Source organism: Scyliorhinus torazame, chromosome 3 (assembly GCF_047496885.1).
Source record: "Scyliorhinus torazame isolate Kashiwa2021f chromosome 3, sScyTor2.1, whole genome shotgun sequence".
Lineage (NCBI taxonomy): Eukaryota > Metazoa > Chordata > Chondrichthyes > Carcharhiniformes > Scyliorhinidae > Scyliorhinus > Scyliorhinus torazame.
Window position 1 is genome coordinate 235,712,097 of NC_092709.1, and position 16,733 is coordinate 235,728,829.

Sequence of the window (16,733 nt, forward strand, 5' to 3'; positions counted from 1 at the left end):
CGGCGAGGTCCCGTCGGCTCAGAGGATGTTAGAACGGTGCCGGCGGGACTGGGCTTTTTGTTGACGGCCGCTTGGCCCATCCGGGCCGGAGAATCAGCGTGCCGGCCCGGGCCGGAGAGTCGGTGCATACCCCGACTGGCGCCGCGCCAACCACTCCGGCCACGCCGGCCCCAGTGGCGCTGATTCTCTGCTCTGCGGCATCTGGCATCGGGTCGGCGTGGCGCGATTCGTGCGGCGCCGCAGCGATTCTCCGACCTGGCAGGGGTCGGAGAATTCCGCCCGATGACTTTAGTTGATGTCTAACTTATAAAATGCTGCTCAAATGACAATTCGTTGTAAACCTTTTAACATCTATGGTTATTTTATGCTTTAAATAATAACCACTAGTGAAAAACATGATAAAATCTGTTTGTAAAGTTTTATTTAATATTATTTTTATTGAATACAGACCTGACCCTGTTAGACAGCAACTTTCCCAAAGCAGCAAGAAGAAAGAGGGGCGCTTCAGTGTATTGAACCAGATATTCTCCTGCAAAAAGAAAAAGGATGAGAAAAAGAGCACTCGGAAAGTTAAAAACAAGGAAAAATGCCTAAGAGATGAAACTTCCGAAGTCGATGACATTATAACAACCTTTGATTGCATCATGGATTCCAACAATAGTGATGTCCTGGAGGAATGGACGGAGGAGAGCAGGCAGAGGAAAACAACTGCAGAGCTAGCAAATCAGAAACAGCAGACAGACAAAAAACAAAAAGTATATAAAAGTCTTCCCCCAATACGGACACAGAGCCTTCCACCACTAACTCTGAGCAATCCTCTGTTTTTAAATTCGCCTTGCACAGATCAGAGCACAGAGAATAAGTCTAGTACACACCATTTTGCGCATAGGTCTCAAAAAAGCCGCAGTGAACATGACTTGTTTGGGAACAGGACGAGCTCTCAGCAACTTTTGGATGGTCCATGGGCCAAAGACACCAATCACGTTTTGCCCCATAAAGCATGGACTGATCCTCCTTCATCAAAGCTACTGGAAGTATTTCTGCAAGAAAGAGCCAAACACATGGAACTCTCGCAACATCCTCAACTTCCCTGCTTATACAACAAACCTCAAGGTAACTTTTAAAATGTTACACTGAAATACTTATGTTTATATCATGACTTATGAAACAATGTCTTAAAATACATCATGCAATATATTACTTTGAAGTGTAATGAGCAATCATATTTAAGAAAAGCTATATTACTACTTTAAAATATAGAGAGCTGAATTAGATTGGGTACAATATATGCACTTTTGTTGACCACAATGTATCCAACATGCCAATTTTATGTTGTCTGTTCAAAGAAAGACTTGCATTTATATTGTGCCTTTCATGACCACCAGATGTCACAAAGCGCTTTACAGCCAATTAAGTATTTTGAGGTGCTGTCTGTGTTGTAATGCAGGAAACATGGCAGTCATTTTGCAAATAACAAATTCTCACAAATAACAGTGATAATGACCAAGTTATCTGTTTTGTGGTGTTGATTGAGACAATTATTGGCTTGCAAATTGGGAAAATCTCTATTACTCTTCTTTGAAATACTACTGTAGGCTCTTTTAAATCCATTCGAGAGAGAGAAGACAAGACCTCTGTTTACTGTCTCACCCAAATGATGGTGGGCTCGATTCTCTGGCCCTGCATGCTCTTGCACAGATCGCAATTGTGCCACGCAGGACCAGAGAATTGCAGGGGAGGAACAAAAGCGCGTTTCGCTCCCCACTCCCGCGCCCCGATATAATCTGGTTCAAGCCCATCAAGGGAAGGATGGATGGGAGGGTGGGGGATGACTGGGTCACCCTCATGTCTGCGTGGTGTGGGGAAGGAGGGTGATCAAGACATTTAGCAATGATGCGAGGTTGCTCATCTGGGGTCAAGATTTGGGGTGTTGCTGATGTCTGCAGAGGTCGTGATGTCCGTGTCCACAGATCGTGCTGGAGCCACGCGGTAGCACAGAATCGAAGAGGAGGGACCACAGCGGATTTAGCGCTGGAGAGAACCCGCTTTGGATTCTCCACAGCCCTGAGCCATGATATAATCCTCATTTAAATATGCTCTGTCACTTTTAAGTCCTGCCCCTTGCTAGTACCATCTTGGAACCCTGGCAGTGCCGACCTGGCAGTGCCAACAGGTCGACACTGCCAGGTTGACACTGCCATGTCGACACTGTCAAGGTGCCAAGAACAGCATGGAACAGCATGACAGAATTCAGGCTCTGAGGTTTTCAAAAGCTGCACTGGAAGCATGGTGGGGAAGGGAAGGAAGTAGTGAATTTCTGTATTCACAAGGGACCAAGACATCCTCCAGGCATTAACAACTTGAAATTAGATAGTAGTTTCAACATAAGAAAATGTCCTAAATGGTCACAAGACCATTATTAAACAAAATTTGACACCTAGGCACATAAAGAGATATTGTAAATCACAGCGTCTAAGCCAACCAGGAATTTAGATGATCCCATTGGTACTGTTCCTCAAACTCCAGAAGGTGTATCGGTTATGGCTTTAATCACAACTTGTCCTTCCACCAAGACTGCTCCAGCTAAAAGCTGCAACAGATGAACCTGCTACACTGAACTGGGTGGAACTAGAGGGTGTAACTCTATTAAAACATAAGTTTCAAGTCCTCAATGGTGAAATGGACATTAAATAAGGCGCACGCGCACACCAATGACTGTGAAGATGGATGAAGGCTGCAATGGGATTGACAGTCACCAGTTGTCACAGCTTGCCATGACATTGGGTAAAGATTGCCAATCCAACAAGATTGTGCAGTTGTTGAGTGCGCACCAACTTCCTCACGTTAAAAGATGGCATGTGCAGTCCTCTGCTATGGACAATGAAAATATTAAACCTGTACATAGGCTGTGGGTACTTGAGGATTGCAAGTGCTTGGATTTGGGAAGAAGTAAGTTCCCAGGTGCAGCATTCTTGACTCAGCAGTCCTCTTTAGTATCCCCTCTGCTCATCTCACTTGGCAAAAGTGCTAGAAAAGTTGTCTAAAGCATTCCAAACAGTCCTGACCAGGAAACTGCACCCAGTGGAATCACCACCCTTGCAGTCAAAATACACACAAACAATAATACACATGAATTTCTGTACTTGAAATGTGCACAACCTATGGACAATCACAACAGTAAATGCCCTGAAAGAAGAACCGCCATAGTTACTTGTGAGCTTGTGAGGTGTAATATCAATATTGCTGCTTTCAATGAAATCCAATTCCTTGCGGAAGGCCAGCTTAAAGAAGGGGGAGGATACACTTTCTTCTGGAGGGGAAACCAGAGGAGGATCGTCATATACACAGAGTTGGGTTCACCATGGACTACATCATTGTCAAAATCATGGATGGGAAGAATATGCACATCACACAAGCCATGCAGGGTATAAACAATGCTTGCATGTGCACACACAGAGGCCGAGCTCCAAATTATTGTCTATGCATTCGTGGAGGGGTATGAAAGAATAGGCCTTAGGCTAAACATCTGGAAGACAAAGGTCCTCGACCAGCCTGCTCCCACAGCATAACACTGCCACCTGACTGTAAAGAGCCTCAGAAAATTATTGGACAATGTAAATAATTTCTCATACCTTTGGAGCCACTTCTCAGAGACGGCAGATGTCGATGATGAAACTTAACATTGCCTCCAGTGTGGCAGAGCAGCCTTTAGACAACTTAGGAAAAGAGTGTTTGGCGACAAATGCCTGAAACCCAGCACCAAGCTCATGGGGCTACCTGCCTTCTTGTATGCTTCAGGGACATGGATAACGTATAGCAAATCCCTAACTCCCTGGAGAAATATCGCCAGCGGATTTGATGGCAGGATAGATGCTCCAATATTCCTGTCTCAGGCCACCATCCCCAGTCTCAAGGCACTGGTTATGGTTAATTAGCTACATTGGGCGGGCCACATAATCCGCATACCTAATAATAATATTTATTGTCACAAGTAGGCTTACATTAAAACTGAAACGCAGTTACTGTGAAAAGCCCCTAGTTGCCACATTCTGGTGCCTGCTCAGGAAATGGAGGGGGAATTCAGAATGTCCAATTCAAAGAAGCACGTCTTTCAGGACTTGTGGGAGGAAACTGGAGCACCCGGAGGAAACCCACACAGACACGCGGAGAACGTGCAGACACCGCACAGACAGTGACCCAAGCGGAAATTGAACCTGAGACCCCGGCTGTGAAGAAACATGTTAACCACTGTGCTACCATGCCGTCCACCACACAAGACTCCCAAAAGCAAGCTCTCTCCTCCAAGCTTTGTCACGGTAAGCGGTTTAAAGGGTTGAAAGGTTGCCAAAGGAAAGAGCAGCTAAGCAACGCCACCCCAGGAAAGACCCCCGATCAAACCCCTCTAGCCTAGCACTGACCCCCACCTCCCATGAAGGATGCCGTCTTGGCACTCTGGAGGCATTTTTAGGGAGAATACTTATCCCCTTGCTATCCCTCGGACTACAAGCTGCCAAGTTCCCATTTCTCAGGATTTGCACCAATTGGCATCTGCAGGACTCTCAGCTGGGGGCTGCTGGAGCAAAGTAGGAGGCAGGTGAATCGGGCCTGTAAATTCCATTCAAAATAGCTCTGGGTGTTAACCCCCTTGAGGATGTCAGGAAGCTCATCGGGGCCAGCGGGGTGGGCTTGGAGATTCGCAATGGATTTCACGACCGGCGTGAAACCCATTTGGGCCCGACACCAGGGATTCCCCAGGCTATCGGGATTCCCTCCACTGGAGGTCGGTCCCGGAAAATCCCGCCTTTGTATCAAGCTGAAAAAAGCGATCCAAGATACATACACACAGTTCAACAGGTTTAAATCTCGAAGGCACCAAAACAGGTATTATGAAAATGATGAAGAAATATGCAAGATCTTTGACTGGAAACACCTTCATTATGTGTCAAAATCACTCTACATCACAGCAGAAATGAGACCTGAAACTTAGAGAATATATGTGTCATCAAAAGTAAGTAGTGGGTAGAGAAGGCTAATGAAATCCAATGCAATGCAGACCTGTACACCATATGCTGCTCCTTCCAAGCTATTAAGAACATAGATGGACCAAATACAAATGGTTTCTTCCCTCTCCAAGTTGAAGAGGGTGATACTCTTCTCAAAGACAATGCAACTTTCCGAGATCGTTGGAACCTTCTCAATTGTAGTCAACAGTATCAGACAAAAAAACAATTATGTCAGAGGGTTGTGCAACTTTGGAAATCTCTGGGCTGGAATCTCCGATCGCCGAAATCACAGTTTCCGACCAAATCGGGGGCGGCACCGCTTTCGTGATGCTCTGCCCCCTCCAAAGTGGCATACTCTCCGAGTATGCTGTGCCACGTAACGAAGGCCTCATGACATTGCCTGAGACCTGCCCCCCAATGCTCTGCCCCTGACCGGCCAAGTTCCCGAAGGCGTCGGTCGTGTGGTCTCATCCGTTGGGAACTCGGCGTGGCGGCTGCGGACTCAGTCCAGCACCGCCACAGTCGGGGTAGGGCCGATCCGTGGGCAGGGGGAGACAACAGCCCCCATACCAGCCTCCCCGAACAGGCACTGGAATGTGGCGACGAGGGGCTTTTCACAGTAACTTCATTTGAAGCCTACTTGTGACAATAAGCGATTTTCATTCATTTCATTTATTAGGGGCTGGAGGCACTGTGAGGGGGTGGTCGGGGGCGCAAGAGCCGGCCTAAGTGGGGTCACCATTTTGCGGGCTGAGTCCATGTGGTACACGGTTGCACCATGTACCACAGTGCGGCCGCTGCAGGCCGCCACTGTGCATATGCGCAGCCACGGACCCGGCAATTTTCCGGGCTGTATCGGCAGCTAGAGCCGGGTGCTCTACGCTTCCGGCATGCTAGCCTCAGGGAAATGGGAAATCGGTAGCCGTTTTACGCCATTTTTTCTGCCATAAAACGGCGCTGCTCCCACGCCGGCGTGGGGACATGACCCCAGAATCGGAGAATCCAGCCGTCTGTCTCAGAAGGTGGAAGAAGCAAGGTCACTGAATATTTTTAAGGCAGGAGTAGATAGGTTCTTGTGAGGCAAGGGAATCAAAGATTATTAGTGGTTGATGGGGAATGTGGAACTCAACGCAAACAGATCAGCCATGATCTTACTGAATGGCTGTTTCGAGGGGCCAAATGGCCTACTTCTGCTCCTATTTCATATGTTTGTGTGTTCGTATGATGATTTAAGAAACAAATTAACCGAGTTAGGAGAAAAGTAGAGGTGACTAAAATTCAAAAGTAGAGAAATAGAAAGGAACACACAAAGATTTATAGCCTATTTTGTCCAAAAGAGAACTATTCAATCCAATCACACCTCATAACTCTTGGCCTATAGCCCAGTAAATTACAGCCCTTCAAGTACTTATCCAAGTGTTTTAGAAACATGATTAAGGTTTCTGCCTCCACCAGCTTTTCAAATAGTGAGTTCCAGACCGCTAGCATCCTCTGGGTGAAAAGTATTCTCAATTCCTGCTACCAATTATTTTAAATCTACTTTGGTTATAGACATTTTTATGAAGGGAAATGGGTCTTTCCTAACCACTCTATCCAGGTCCCTCATAATTTTAAATGCCTCAACAAACCTCCTCTGAGCCTCCTCTGTTCACTGCCTATGTTCATACTCAAGCTGGGTGCAGCAGGTATGGAATCACTTTTAGCTCTGGTACAGGGCAGGGTTTACACATGGGGCAAGATTCTCCGACCCCCCGCCGGGTCGGAGAATCACCGGGGGCTGGCGTGAATCCTGCCCCCGCCGGTTGCCGAATTCTCCGGCACCAGATATTCGGCGGGGGCAGGAATCGCGCCGCGCCGGTTGGCTGCCCCCCCCCCCCCCCCCACCCCGCGATTCTCCGGCCCCGATGGGCCGAAGTCCCGCCGCTAAAATGCCTGTCCCGCCGACGTAGATTAAACCACCTACATTACCGGCGGGACAAGGTGGCGCGGGCGGGCTCCGGGGTCCTGGGGGGGGCGCGGGCGGGCTCCGGGGTCCTGGGGGGGGCGCGGGGCGATCTGGCCCCAGGGGGGGGGGCGCCCACGGTGGCCTGGCCCGCGATCGGGGACCATTGATCCGCGGGCGGGCCTGTGCCTTGGGAGCACTCTTTCCCTTCCGCCTCCGCCACGGTCTCCACCACGGCAAAGGCAGAAGAGACTCCCTCCAATGCGCATGCGTGGGAATGCCGTCAGCGGCCGCTAATGCTCCCGCGCATGTGCCGCCCGGAGATGTCATTTCCGCGACAGCTGGCGGGGCGGAAATTCGTCCGGCGCCGACCTAGCCCCTTAAGGTTGGGGCTCGGCCCCCAAAGATGCGGAGCATTCCGCACCTTTGGGGTGGCGCGATGCCCGACTGATTTGCGCCGTTTTGGGCGCCAGTCGGCGGACATCGCGCCGTATCCGGAGAATTTCGCCCATGGTGTGACAAAGCAATGTGCATTGCCATCAACTTCTCAGCCACTATCAATGCAGCCCTTGCCCTGCTCTGAGGATGCAGTTAGGGTAGCAGCAGGTAGCATATTAAAGTGAGGAAATCCTTCCTGAAGTGCAGATATTACACAAATATTTTCCTCGCTGAGGTGCAAGTCGGAGAATAGTTCTCTAAACACCCTGGGGTGATCGACCTTCTGCTGAAAGCAACACCCAGAAGAGATGAACTAGCAAATAATCTGAAAGTAGGTGATAATCCCTTTATGTCGTGCTCCGCTACTACCGTTTTAACCACATACTGCATTTCGGAGGAAATGCTTTGTATACACTTGCACAATACACTTGTATTTACTTAACACATCGGCCACCAATGTAACCAAGGAAATGAAGCAGTTGATAACATGCTCTCGCACTCTGCTTTCCCCTTAGATTTTTACAAGAAACACAAAAATACACAGGCACCCTGCTCTCGAATGAGAATTGAGAGTATGTGATGTCATATTTTTAAAAAATTTACTCATCAGAAAGCAACTTGGGCAAAGATACACATTTCATTAATAAGAGGAGGATATGATGATGAAGCTTTTTAATTTTTTGAAAAGTTTTATGAATCCCTGGTTTTATAGGAAAGGGCAAAAGTGTCCAAAAACAAAGCAGCAATAATAATTCTGTGCAGTCAGTGGCAGGAATGTGGTTGGGAAGGATTTTTACACACTTAATTCACCCTGCAGTGACCCCACCAATCTTCTAGGTGCAATGCAATTTGAACATTCTGGGTCTCTGGTGGTGGTCTCTGATGGGGGTCTCTCATGTGGGTCTGGTGGGGTCGAGGGTTTCAGGTCATCCTCTTGCGTATGCGTGCTGTGGGGTGACCAGCGGTGGAGGGGCAGGATTTGCATTGTAAGGGGAGAGGGGCCAACCGCTGAACCTCAGTATCAGGCCACCTGTTCAAAATGGCGGCCCGAAATCGGAATTTGGAACGGAATCCCTCAAGTTCCCCACGATGCATAACTTAGCACGGTAAGGGAGAGGGATTCACTGCTGGGCGCTGCTCCTAGCATCAGCGCAAACAGAAGTGATTCACTTCCGACAAAACAAGGCCGGTGAATAGCAGGAGAGGATGAAAACGAGAATTGTGCCAGGTGCCAAACAGTTCCTGATGCAACCGGCCCGCTCCCCTAGGCGAAACCAGGATCTCGCTGTCGTGTGGCGAGAAACTAATTCTCACCATTTTAGCCCTATTTCCATACAATTAACGAGAACCACCCCTGATCCAATGACCTCCTGTCATTCAGCGGCCTCTCCAGCAAGTGGTCATGCTGGCGCTGATTAGTACTCCTTTTAAAAAACGTGAACCTAGCAGAAGGGCTTCGATGGTGAACTGAGGATGTGAGTAGCCATCTTTTCTCACAGTGAAAGAGGCCTGGTGCGCTGGGCTTGCCACCCCAATATTCAGAGGGAGCGGGGAATGGGAGATCCTTGGCTGGTGGGGAAACAGCCCCAGCTGGGGTGGGCCGCCATGGGAGGGAGGGAGGCGCTGGGGGAGCAATAGGAGGGCAACTGCTTGCGGCACTAACATGCCAACCCCTGGGTAGTGTTTACCCATTCTGGTAGCAAGGCTTGTCCCTGCCCCATCTGTCCCACCGGCCACCCATAACCCCCATTGACTGCCGAGGCTCCTGGCCGTGTGGCTGAAGGCTATCGCTAATAGGGAATTGGCATCGTGCTTGGATGAGCAAGTGGATTCCAGTGGGTGGGCAGGCCATGTAGCATGTGGGAGTCATTGCCCAAAATCCCAATCAAATCATTATGCCTGGACATCATGCCTGAACACTGCGGGAGGCAACACCACAAACGCAGCAGCCAACATCCGAACACCCAAGAAATGGGACACAGCTCCGGGGACATGTCGACGACCAGAGGGTGGGTGAGTGCCACGGGGAGGGGACCACCGCCAGTTCCAGGTGACGTTGTGAGTGGGTGTCTGGGGTACAGGGTCTGGGGTCCAGTAAGGAGGGCCCGCTGTGGCCGGGTGTGCATGGACATGGCTTCCGGGGTGAGGGGGGAGGTGTATTTAGTGGAGGCATGGAGGGTCCCAGGATGGGAACCACTGCTGTTTGTCCCAATCCCTTACAGACATTGAATGCTGTGGCATGGATATTGGACTCAGAACTTGCCCGAGCTGATAGTCATGGCGACCAAACGCCGGAGATGGCAGCAGCAGCATCTGCAGATGCTCGCGGTGGCGGCTCATGTGCTGGACCCAGTCTCACACCCTGAGGACCCGGCCACCCATCAGGCCAGGGAGGGACCCAGAGGGGGAGTCCCATGATGGCCCAGGCTGTACAGGCCCGCTAGTCGTTCGTGCAGACGACGAACAGTGTGTGCCGCAGGAAGAACAAGAACAAAGAAAATTACAGCACAGGAACAAGCCCTTCGGCCCTCCCAGCCTGCGCCGATCCAGATCCTTTACCTAAACCTGTCTTCTATTTTCCAAGGATCTACTTCCCTCTGTTCCCCGCCGTTCATATATCTGTCTAGATGCATCTTAAATGATGCTATTGTGTCCGCCTCTACCACCTCCGCTGGCAAGGCGTTCCAGGCACCCACCAACCTCTGCGTAAAACACTTTCCACGCACATCTCCCTTGGGGCAGCACGGTAGCATAGTGGATAGCACAATTGCTTCACAGCTCCAGGGTCCCAGGTTCGATTCCGGCTTGGGTCACTGTCTGTGCGGAGTCTGCACGTCCTCCCCGTGTGTGCGTGGGTTTCCTCCGGGTGCTCCGGTTTCCTCCCACGGCCCAAAGATGTGTAGGTTAGGTGGATTGGCCATGTTAAATTGTCCTTAGTGTCCAAAATTGCCCTTAGTGTTGGGTGGGGTTACTGGGTTATGGGGATAGGGTGGAGGTGTGGGCTTCGGTAGGGTGCTCTTTCCAAGAGCCGGTGCAGACTCGATGGGCCGAATGGCCTCCTTCTGCACTGTAAAATCTATGAAATCTATTAAACTTTCCCCCTCTCACCGTGAAATCGTGACCCCTTGTAATTGACACCCCCACTCTTGGAAAAAGCTTGTTGATATCCACCCTGTCCATACCTCTCATAATTTTGTACACCTCAATCAGGTCCCCCCTCAACCTCCGTCTTTCCAACGAAAATAATCCTAATCTACTCAACCTTTCTTCATAGCTAGCACCCTCCATATCAGGTAACATCCTGGTGAACCTCCTCTGCACCCTCTCTAAAGCATCCACATCCTTCTGGTAATGTGGCGACCAGAACTGCATGCAGTATTCCAAATGTGGCCTAACTAAAGTCCTATACAACTGTAACATGACCTGCCGACTCTTGTACTCAATACTCTGTCCGATGAAGGCAAGCATGCTATATGCCTTCTTGACCACTCTATCGACCTGCGTTGCCACATTCAGGGTACAATGGACCTGAACTCCCAGATCTCTCTGTACAACGATTTTCCCCAGGACTCTTCCATTGACCGTATAGTCCGCTCTTGAATTAGATCTTCCAAAATGCATCACCTCGCATTTGCCTGGATTGAACTCCATCTGCCATTTCTCTGCCCAACTCTCCAATCTATCTATATTTTGCGGTATTCTCTGACAGTCCTCCTCGCTATCTGCAACTCCACCAATCTTAGTATCATCTGCAAACTTGCTAATCAGACCATCTATACCTTCGACCAGATCATTTATGTATATCACAAACAACAGTGGTCCGAGCACGGATCCCTGTGGAACACCACTAGTCTCCTTTCTCCATTTTGAGACACGCCCTTCCACCACTACTCTCTGTCTCCTGTTGCCCAGCCAGTTCTTTATCCATCTAGCTAGTACACCCTGAACCCCATACAACTTCACTTTTTCCATCAACCTGCCATGGGAAACTTTACCAAAGCCTTACTGAAGTCCATGTATATGACACCTACAGCCCTTCCCTCATCTTTGTCACTTCCTCAAAGAATTCTATTAGGTTTGTAAGACATGACCTTCCCTGCACAAAACCATGCTGCCTATCACTGATAAGTATTTTCTTCCAAATGTGAATAGATCCTATCCCTCAGTATCTTCTCCAACAGTTTGCCTACCACTGACGTCAAGCTCACAGGTCTATAATTCCCTGGATTATCCCTGCTACCCTTCTTAAACAAAGGGACAACATTAGCAATTCTCCAGTCCTCCAGGACCTCACCCGTGCTCAAGGATGCTGCAAAGATATATGTTAAGGTCCCTGCTATTTCGTTCCTTGCTTCCCTCAGTAACCTGAGATAGATCCCATCCGGACCTGGGGACTTGTCCACCTTAATGCCTTTTAGAATACCCAAAACTTCCCCCTTCCTTATGCTGACTTGACCTAGAGTATTTAAACATCCATCTTTAGCCTCAACATCCGTCATGTCCCTCTCCTTGGTGAATACCGATGCAAAGTACTCATTAAGAATCTCACCCATTTCCTCTGACTTCACGCATAAATTCCCTCTTTTGTCTTTGAGTGGGCCAATCCTTTCTCTAGTTACCCTCTTGCTCCTTATATACGAATAAAAGGCTTTGGGATTTTCCTTAACCCTGTTAGCCAAAGATATTTCATGACCCCTTTTAGCCCTCTTCATTGCGCGTTTGAGATTTGTCCTACTTTCCCGATATTCCTCCAAAGCTTCATCAGTTTTAAGTCGCCTAGATCTTATGTATGCTTCCTTTTTCATCTTAGCTAGTCTCACAATTCCACCCGTCATCCATGGTTCCCCAATCTTGCCATTTCTATCCCTCATTTTCACAGGGGCATGTCTGTCCTGCACTCTAATCAACCTTTCCTTAAAAGACTCCCACATTTCAAATGTGGATTTACCCTTAAACAGCTGCTCCCAATCCACATTCCCTAGCTCCTGCCGAATTTTGTTATACTTGGCCTTTCCCCAATTTAGCACTCTTCCTTTAGGGCCATTCTCATCTTTGTCCATGAGTATTCTAAAACTTACGGAATTGTGATCGCTATTCCCAAAGTAAGCACCGACTGAAACTTTAATCACCTGGCCGGGATCATTCCCCAATACCAGGTCCAGTATGGCCCCTTCCCGAGTTGGACTATTTACATACTGCTCTAAAAAACTGTCGTGGATGCTCCTTACAGATTCTGCTCCATCTACGCCTCCAACACTACATGAGTCCCATTCAATGTTGGGGAAGTTAGAATCTCCCATCACGAACACCCTATTGCTCCTACATTTTTCTATAATCTGTCTACATATTTGTATCTCTACTTCACGCTCGCTTTTGGGAGGCCTGTAGTAACGTCCCAACAATGTTACTGCACCCTTCCTATTTCTTAGCTCTACCCACATTGCCCCAGTGCTCAAATCCTCCATCGTGCACGGTAGCATTGTGGATAGCACAATTGCTTCACAGCTCCAGAGTCCCAGGTTCGATTCCGGCTTGGGTCACTGTCTGTGCGGAATCTGTACATCCTCCCCGTGTGTGCGTGGGTTTCCTCCGGGTGCTCCGGTTTCCTCCCACAGTCCAAAGATGTGCAGGTTAGGTGGATTGGCCATGATAAATTGCCCTTAGTGTCCAAAATTGCCCTTAGTGTTGGGTGGGGTTACTGGGTTATGGGATAGGGTGGAGGTGTGGACCTTGGGTAGGGTGCTCTTTCCAAGAGCCGGTGCAGACTCGATGGGCCGAATGGCCTCCTTCTGCACTGTAAATTCTATTCTATGATTAATCACAGCTGTGATATCATCTCTGACCAGTAATCCAACTCCTCCACCCCTTTTACCTCCCTCTCTATCCCTCCTGAAGCATCTATACCCTGGGATATTTAGTTGCCAGTCTTGCCCTTCCCTCAACCAAGTCTCAGTAATACCAATAACATCATATTCCCAGGTACTAATCCAAGCCCTAAGTTCATCTGCCTTACCTGCTACACTTCTCGCATTGAAACAAATGCACCTCAGACCACCTGTCCCTTTGCGTTCATCATCTCTTCCCTGTCTACTGTTCCCCTTAGTCACATTGAGGCTCCGTCTCAGCAAGAGATGGTGTGGCATCTACCATGCGGACTTAGCACCACATGAAGGAGGAGCACACCCGCTCCGGGTGACCTTCAATGTCACTGCAGCCCTGAACATTTACGTCTCAGGATCATTCCAGGGCTTGAGCAGGGACCTGTGTGGCATTTTACAGGCCACAGCCCACGCGTGCATCTGGAAGGTCACAGATGCCCTATATGCCCAGGCGCAGAACTACATCATCTTTGACATGGAGCAAGCCCAGCAAGATGCCCAGGCAGCGTGCCCTCCATCATCGGGATGCCCCAGATCCAGGAGTTAATAGATACCACGCATGTTACCCTGTGCTCACCAGGCCATCTGGGGGTGCCTTATGTTAACCATAAGGAGTTCCACTCTCTCAACATACAGCTTGTATGTGACCACCAGCTGAAGATAATGCATGTGTGTGCCCGCTTCCCAGGGAGTGTGCATGACGGCTACATCCTGGGGAAATCGGTCATTCCTGGCCTCTTCGGGGAGCATCCCAGGTTGAGCTGCTGGCTCTTGGGGGATAAGGAGTATCCGCTGAGAACCTGGCTATTGACACCAGTACAGAGGCCGGAGACCGAAGCGGTGACCCAGTACAACCAGTCCAGGCACAAGCAGCCACCCGGACTGTGATTGAGCAGTGCATCGGACTCTTCAAGATGCGGTTCCGATGCCTCGACCGCTTCGGTAGTGCACTCCAGTACACCGCCCAGCGGGGCGATGTGCTGGAGTTTGGTGATGAGGAACATGTGGCCATCTCCGAGGAGGAGGACGAGGATGATGAGGTGGCGCCGGACCAGCAGGGGCTGGAAGAAAAGGCTGGTGAGGAACCTAAGGATCAGCCGGAGGCTGCAAGCCGGGCGACAGCGGCAAGCCCGGAGAGCCACGGAGGCCCTCATACTCCCCCAATTCATGTCAAGGAGTGGCGATTAGATTCTCTTTCTTGTTGGAGATGGTTATTGCCTGGTACTTGTGTGGCATGAATGTTATTTGCCACTTATCAGCCCAAGCCTGAATGTTGTCCAGGTTTTGCTGCCTATGAACATGAGCTGCTTCAGTATCTGAGGAGTCACAAATGGTGCAAACATCAGTGGACATGTCTCTTCTGACATGATGGATCGAAGGTCATTGATGAAGCAGCTGAACATGATTGGCCTAGGAAATTGCCCTGAGGAACGACTGCAATGATATCCTGGGACTCAGAGGATTGACCTCCAACAACCACAACCATCTTCCTTTGTGCTCGGCATGACTCCAACCAATGGAGAGTTTTCCTCCTGATTTCCATAATTCAACTTTTGCTAGGGCTCCTTGATGCCACACTCATTCAAACCCGATTTTGACGTCAAGGGCACTCACTCATGGTTCATCTCTTGAATCCAGCTCTTTTGTCCGATATGAAGATAAGTGAATAAACGCGCGTTTATTGTAGACATAGAAAACAGCCACTCCGGCGACATATACACAATCAGCCCCCGTACCAGGATGCTGGTCCCTGTCCGGGCCGGCTTTTACACTGTCCACCAGCTAGGGCCTCCGCCCACTACCGGGGAAGTTTGTATTGCACAAGTCCCACGGGGAGATCGATTAGGGTATCTCTGTGGGCCTCATGAGGGTTATTACCTCCATGTTTAAACTAAGGCTGGAATAAGGTCAGGGAGTTTCCCTGGCAGAACCAGTGAGCAGGTTGATTTGAGTAAGAGCTGTTTGATAGCTCTGTTGAGGACCCCTTCCATCATTCTGCTGATGACTGAGAATAGACTGATGGGGGAGTAATTGGCCAGGTTGGATTTATCTTACTTTTTGTGGATATACCTGGGCAATTTTTCACATTGTCGGGTAGATACCAGCGTTGGAACTTGGCTAAAGGCACAGCTAGTTCTGGAGAACAAGTCTTCAGTACTATTGCTGGAATGTTGTCATGGCCCATAGCCTTTACAGTGTTCAGTGCCTTCAGCTTTTTCTTGGTATCACATGGAATGAAACAAATTGGCTGAAGACTGGCATCTGAGATGCAGGCGACCTCAGGAGGATACTGAGATAGATCATCCACTTGGCACCTGACTGAAGATTTTTGCAAATGCCTTCCCTGGTGTACTGATGTGCTGTGCTCATGCATCATTGAGGATGAGATATTTGTGGAGCCTTCTCCTTCAGTTAGTTGTTTAATTGTCCACCATCATTCAAGATTGGATGTGGTAGGACTACAGAGCTTAGAAATTATCTGTTTATTGTGGGATCGTTTAGCTATGTCGATTGCATGCTGCTTTCACGGTTTGGCAGGCACGTAGTTCTGGGTTCATTTCCCGTACCACTTGAGGTTATTCATGAAGGCCCACCTTCTCAATCTGAGGTATGGTGTGATGATCCTCAGGTAAAATCACCACCAGTCAGCTCTCCCCCTCAAAGCGGAAAGCAGCCGATGGTCATCTGGCGACTTTATCTTATCTTTACCTTTAGTCCAGGATTGTACCTTCACCAGATTGACACCTAATTTTTATGTATGCATGGTGCTACTCCTTGCATTTCCTCCTGCACCCTTCATTGAACCCATCTTTTTTTTTATTTTTTAATCTTTTTATTGGCTTTTCTCATATTTCTAAACAGTTGTTACTTATATACATTACATTTTCCTTGCCCGCGCTAATTTAATTTATTTTATAGAAAGGTTTGTTTTGTCCTTCATTAGAGACATTTTGCTGCCCTCTGGATCGGTCTATGATACCCCCCCCTTCCTCCTCTCCCCCTCCGCCCCTCCGCCCCCCCCTCCACCCCCTTCCCCCTCCACTTCCCCCCCCCCCCCCCGATTGGTTTCAGCACCCTTCCTCTTCTCTTGTGATTTCCCCAATCCACCCCCCCCCCCCCGGGTTGCGCAGTCCTTTGGTTCTTCATCTTTTTGGGTTTTTTTTCCCATGGCTTACTCCTCGTTGCTGGCCTCGAACAGGTTTTGGAACAGGCCGCGAACTGCCCCCAAGTATCCAGGAAGCCTTCCTCTGACCCTCGGATGGAGTACTTAATCTTCTCTAGGTGGAGAAATTCCAAGAGGTCAGCGAGTCTGCAGCTTTGGGCGGTGCTGCCGATCGCCAGCCGAGCAGGATTCTCCGGTGTGCGATTAGGGAAGCGAAAACAAGGGCGTTGGCCCCCTTCCCCATGTGTAGCACTGGCTGCACCGATACCCCGAAGATTGGGCATGGCTTCACCCTCACCCCCACACTT

General features: G+C 49.3%; 1 protein-coding gene and 1 pseudogene across 2 annotated transcripts in view; one reads left to right on the top strand and one right to left on the bottom strand.

Annotated features, from left to right (window-relative positions):
- LOC140409001 (putative nuclease HARBI1 pseudogene) overlaps positions 1-16,733 on the bottom strand; it is a 378,119-nt pseudogene that overhangs the window by 173,158 nt on the left and 188,228 nt on the right.
- Positions 1-16,733, top strand: part of ankrd55 (ankyrin repeat domain 55) — a 169,508-nt gene that overhangs the window by 125,835 nt on the left and 26,940 nt on the right. For both annotated transcript variants that reach the window (XM_072497012.1, XM_072497013.1), the window contains one exon: positions 449-1,113. In XM_072497012.1, coding sequence (XP_072353113.1) covers positions 449-1,113 — 665 coding nt within the window. The remainder of the gene's footprint in view (positions 1-448; positions 1,114-16,733) is intronic.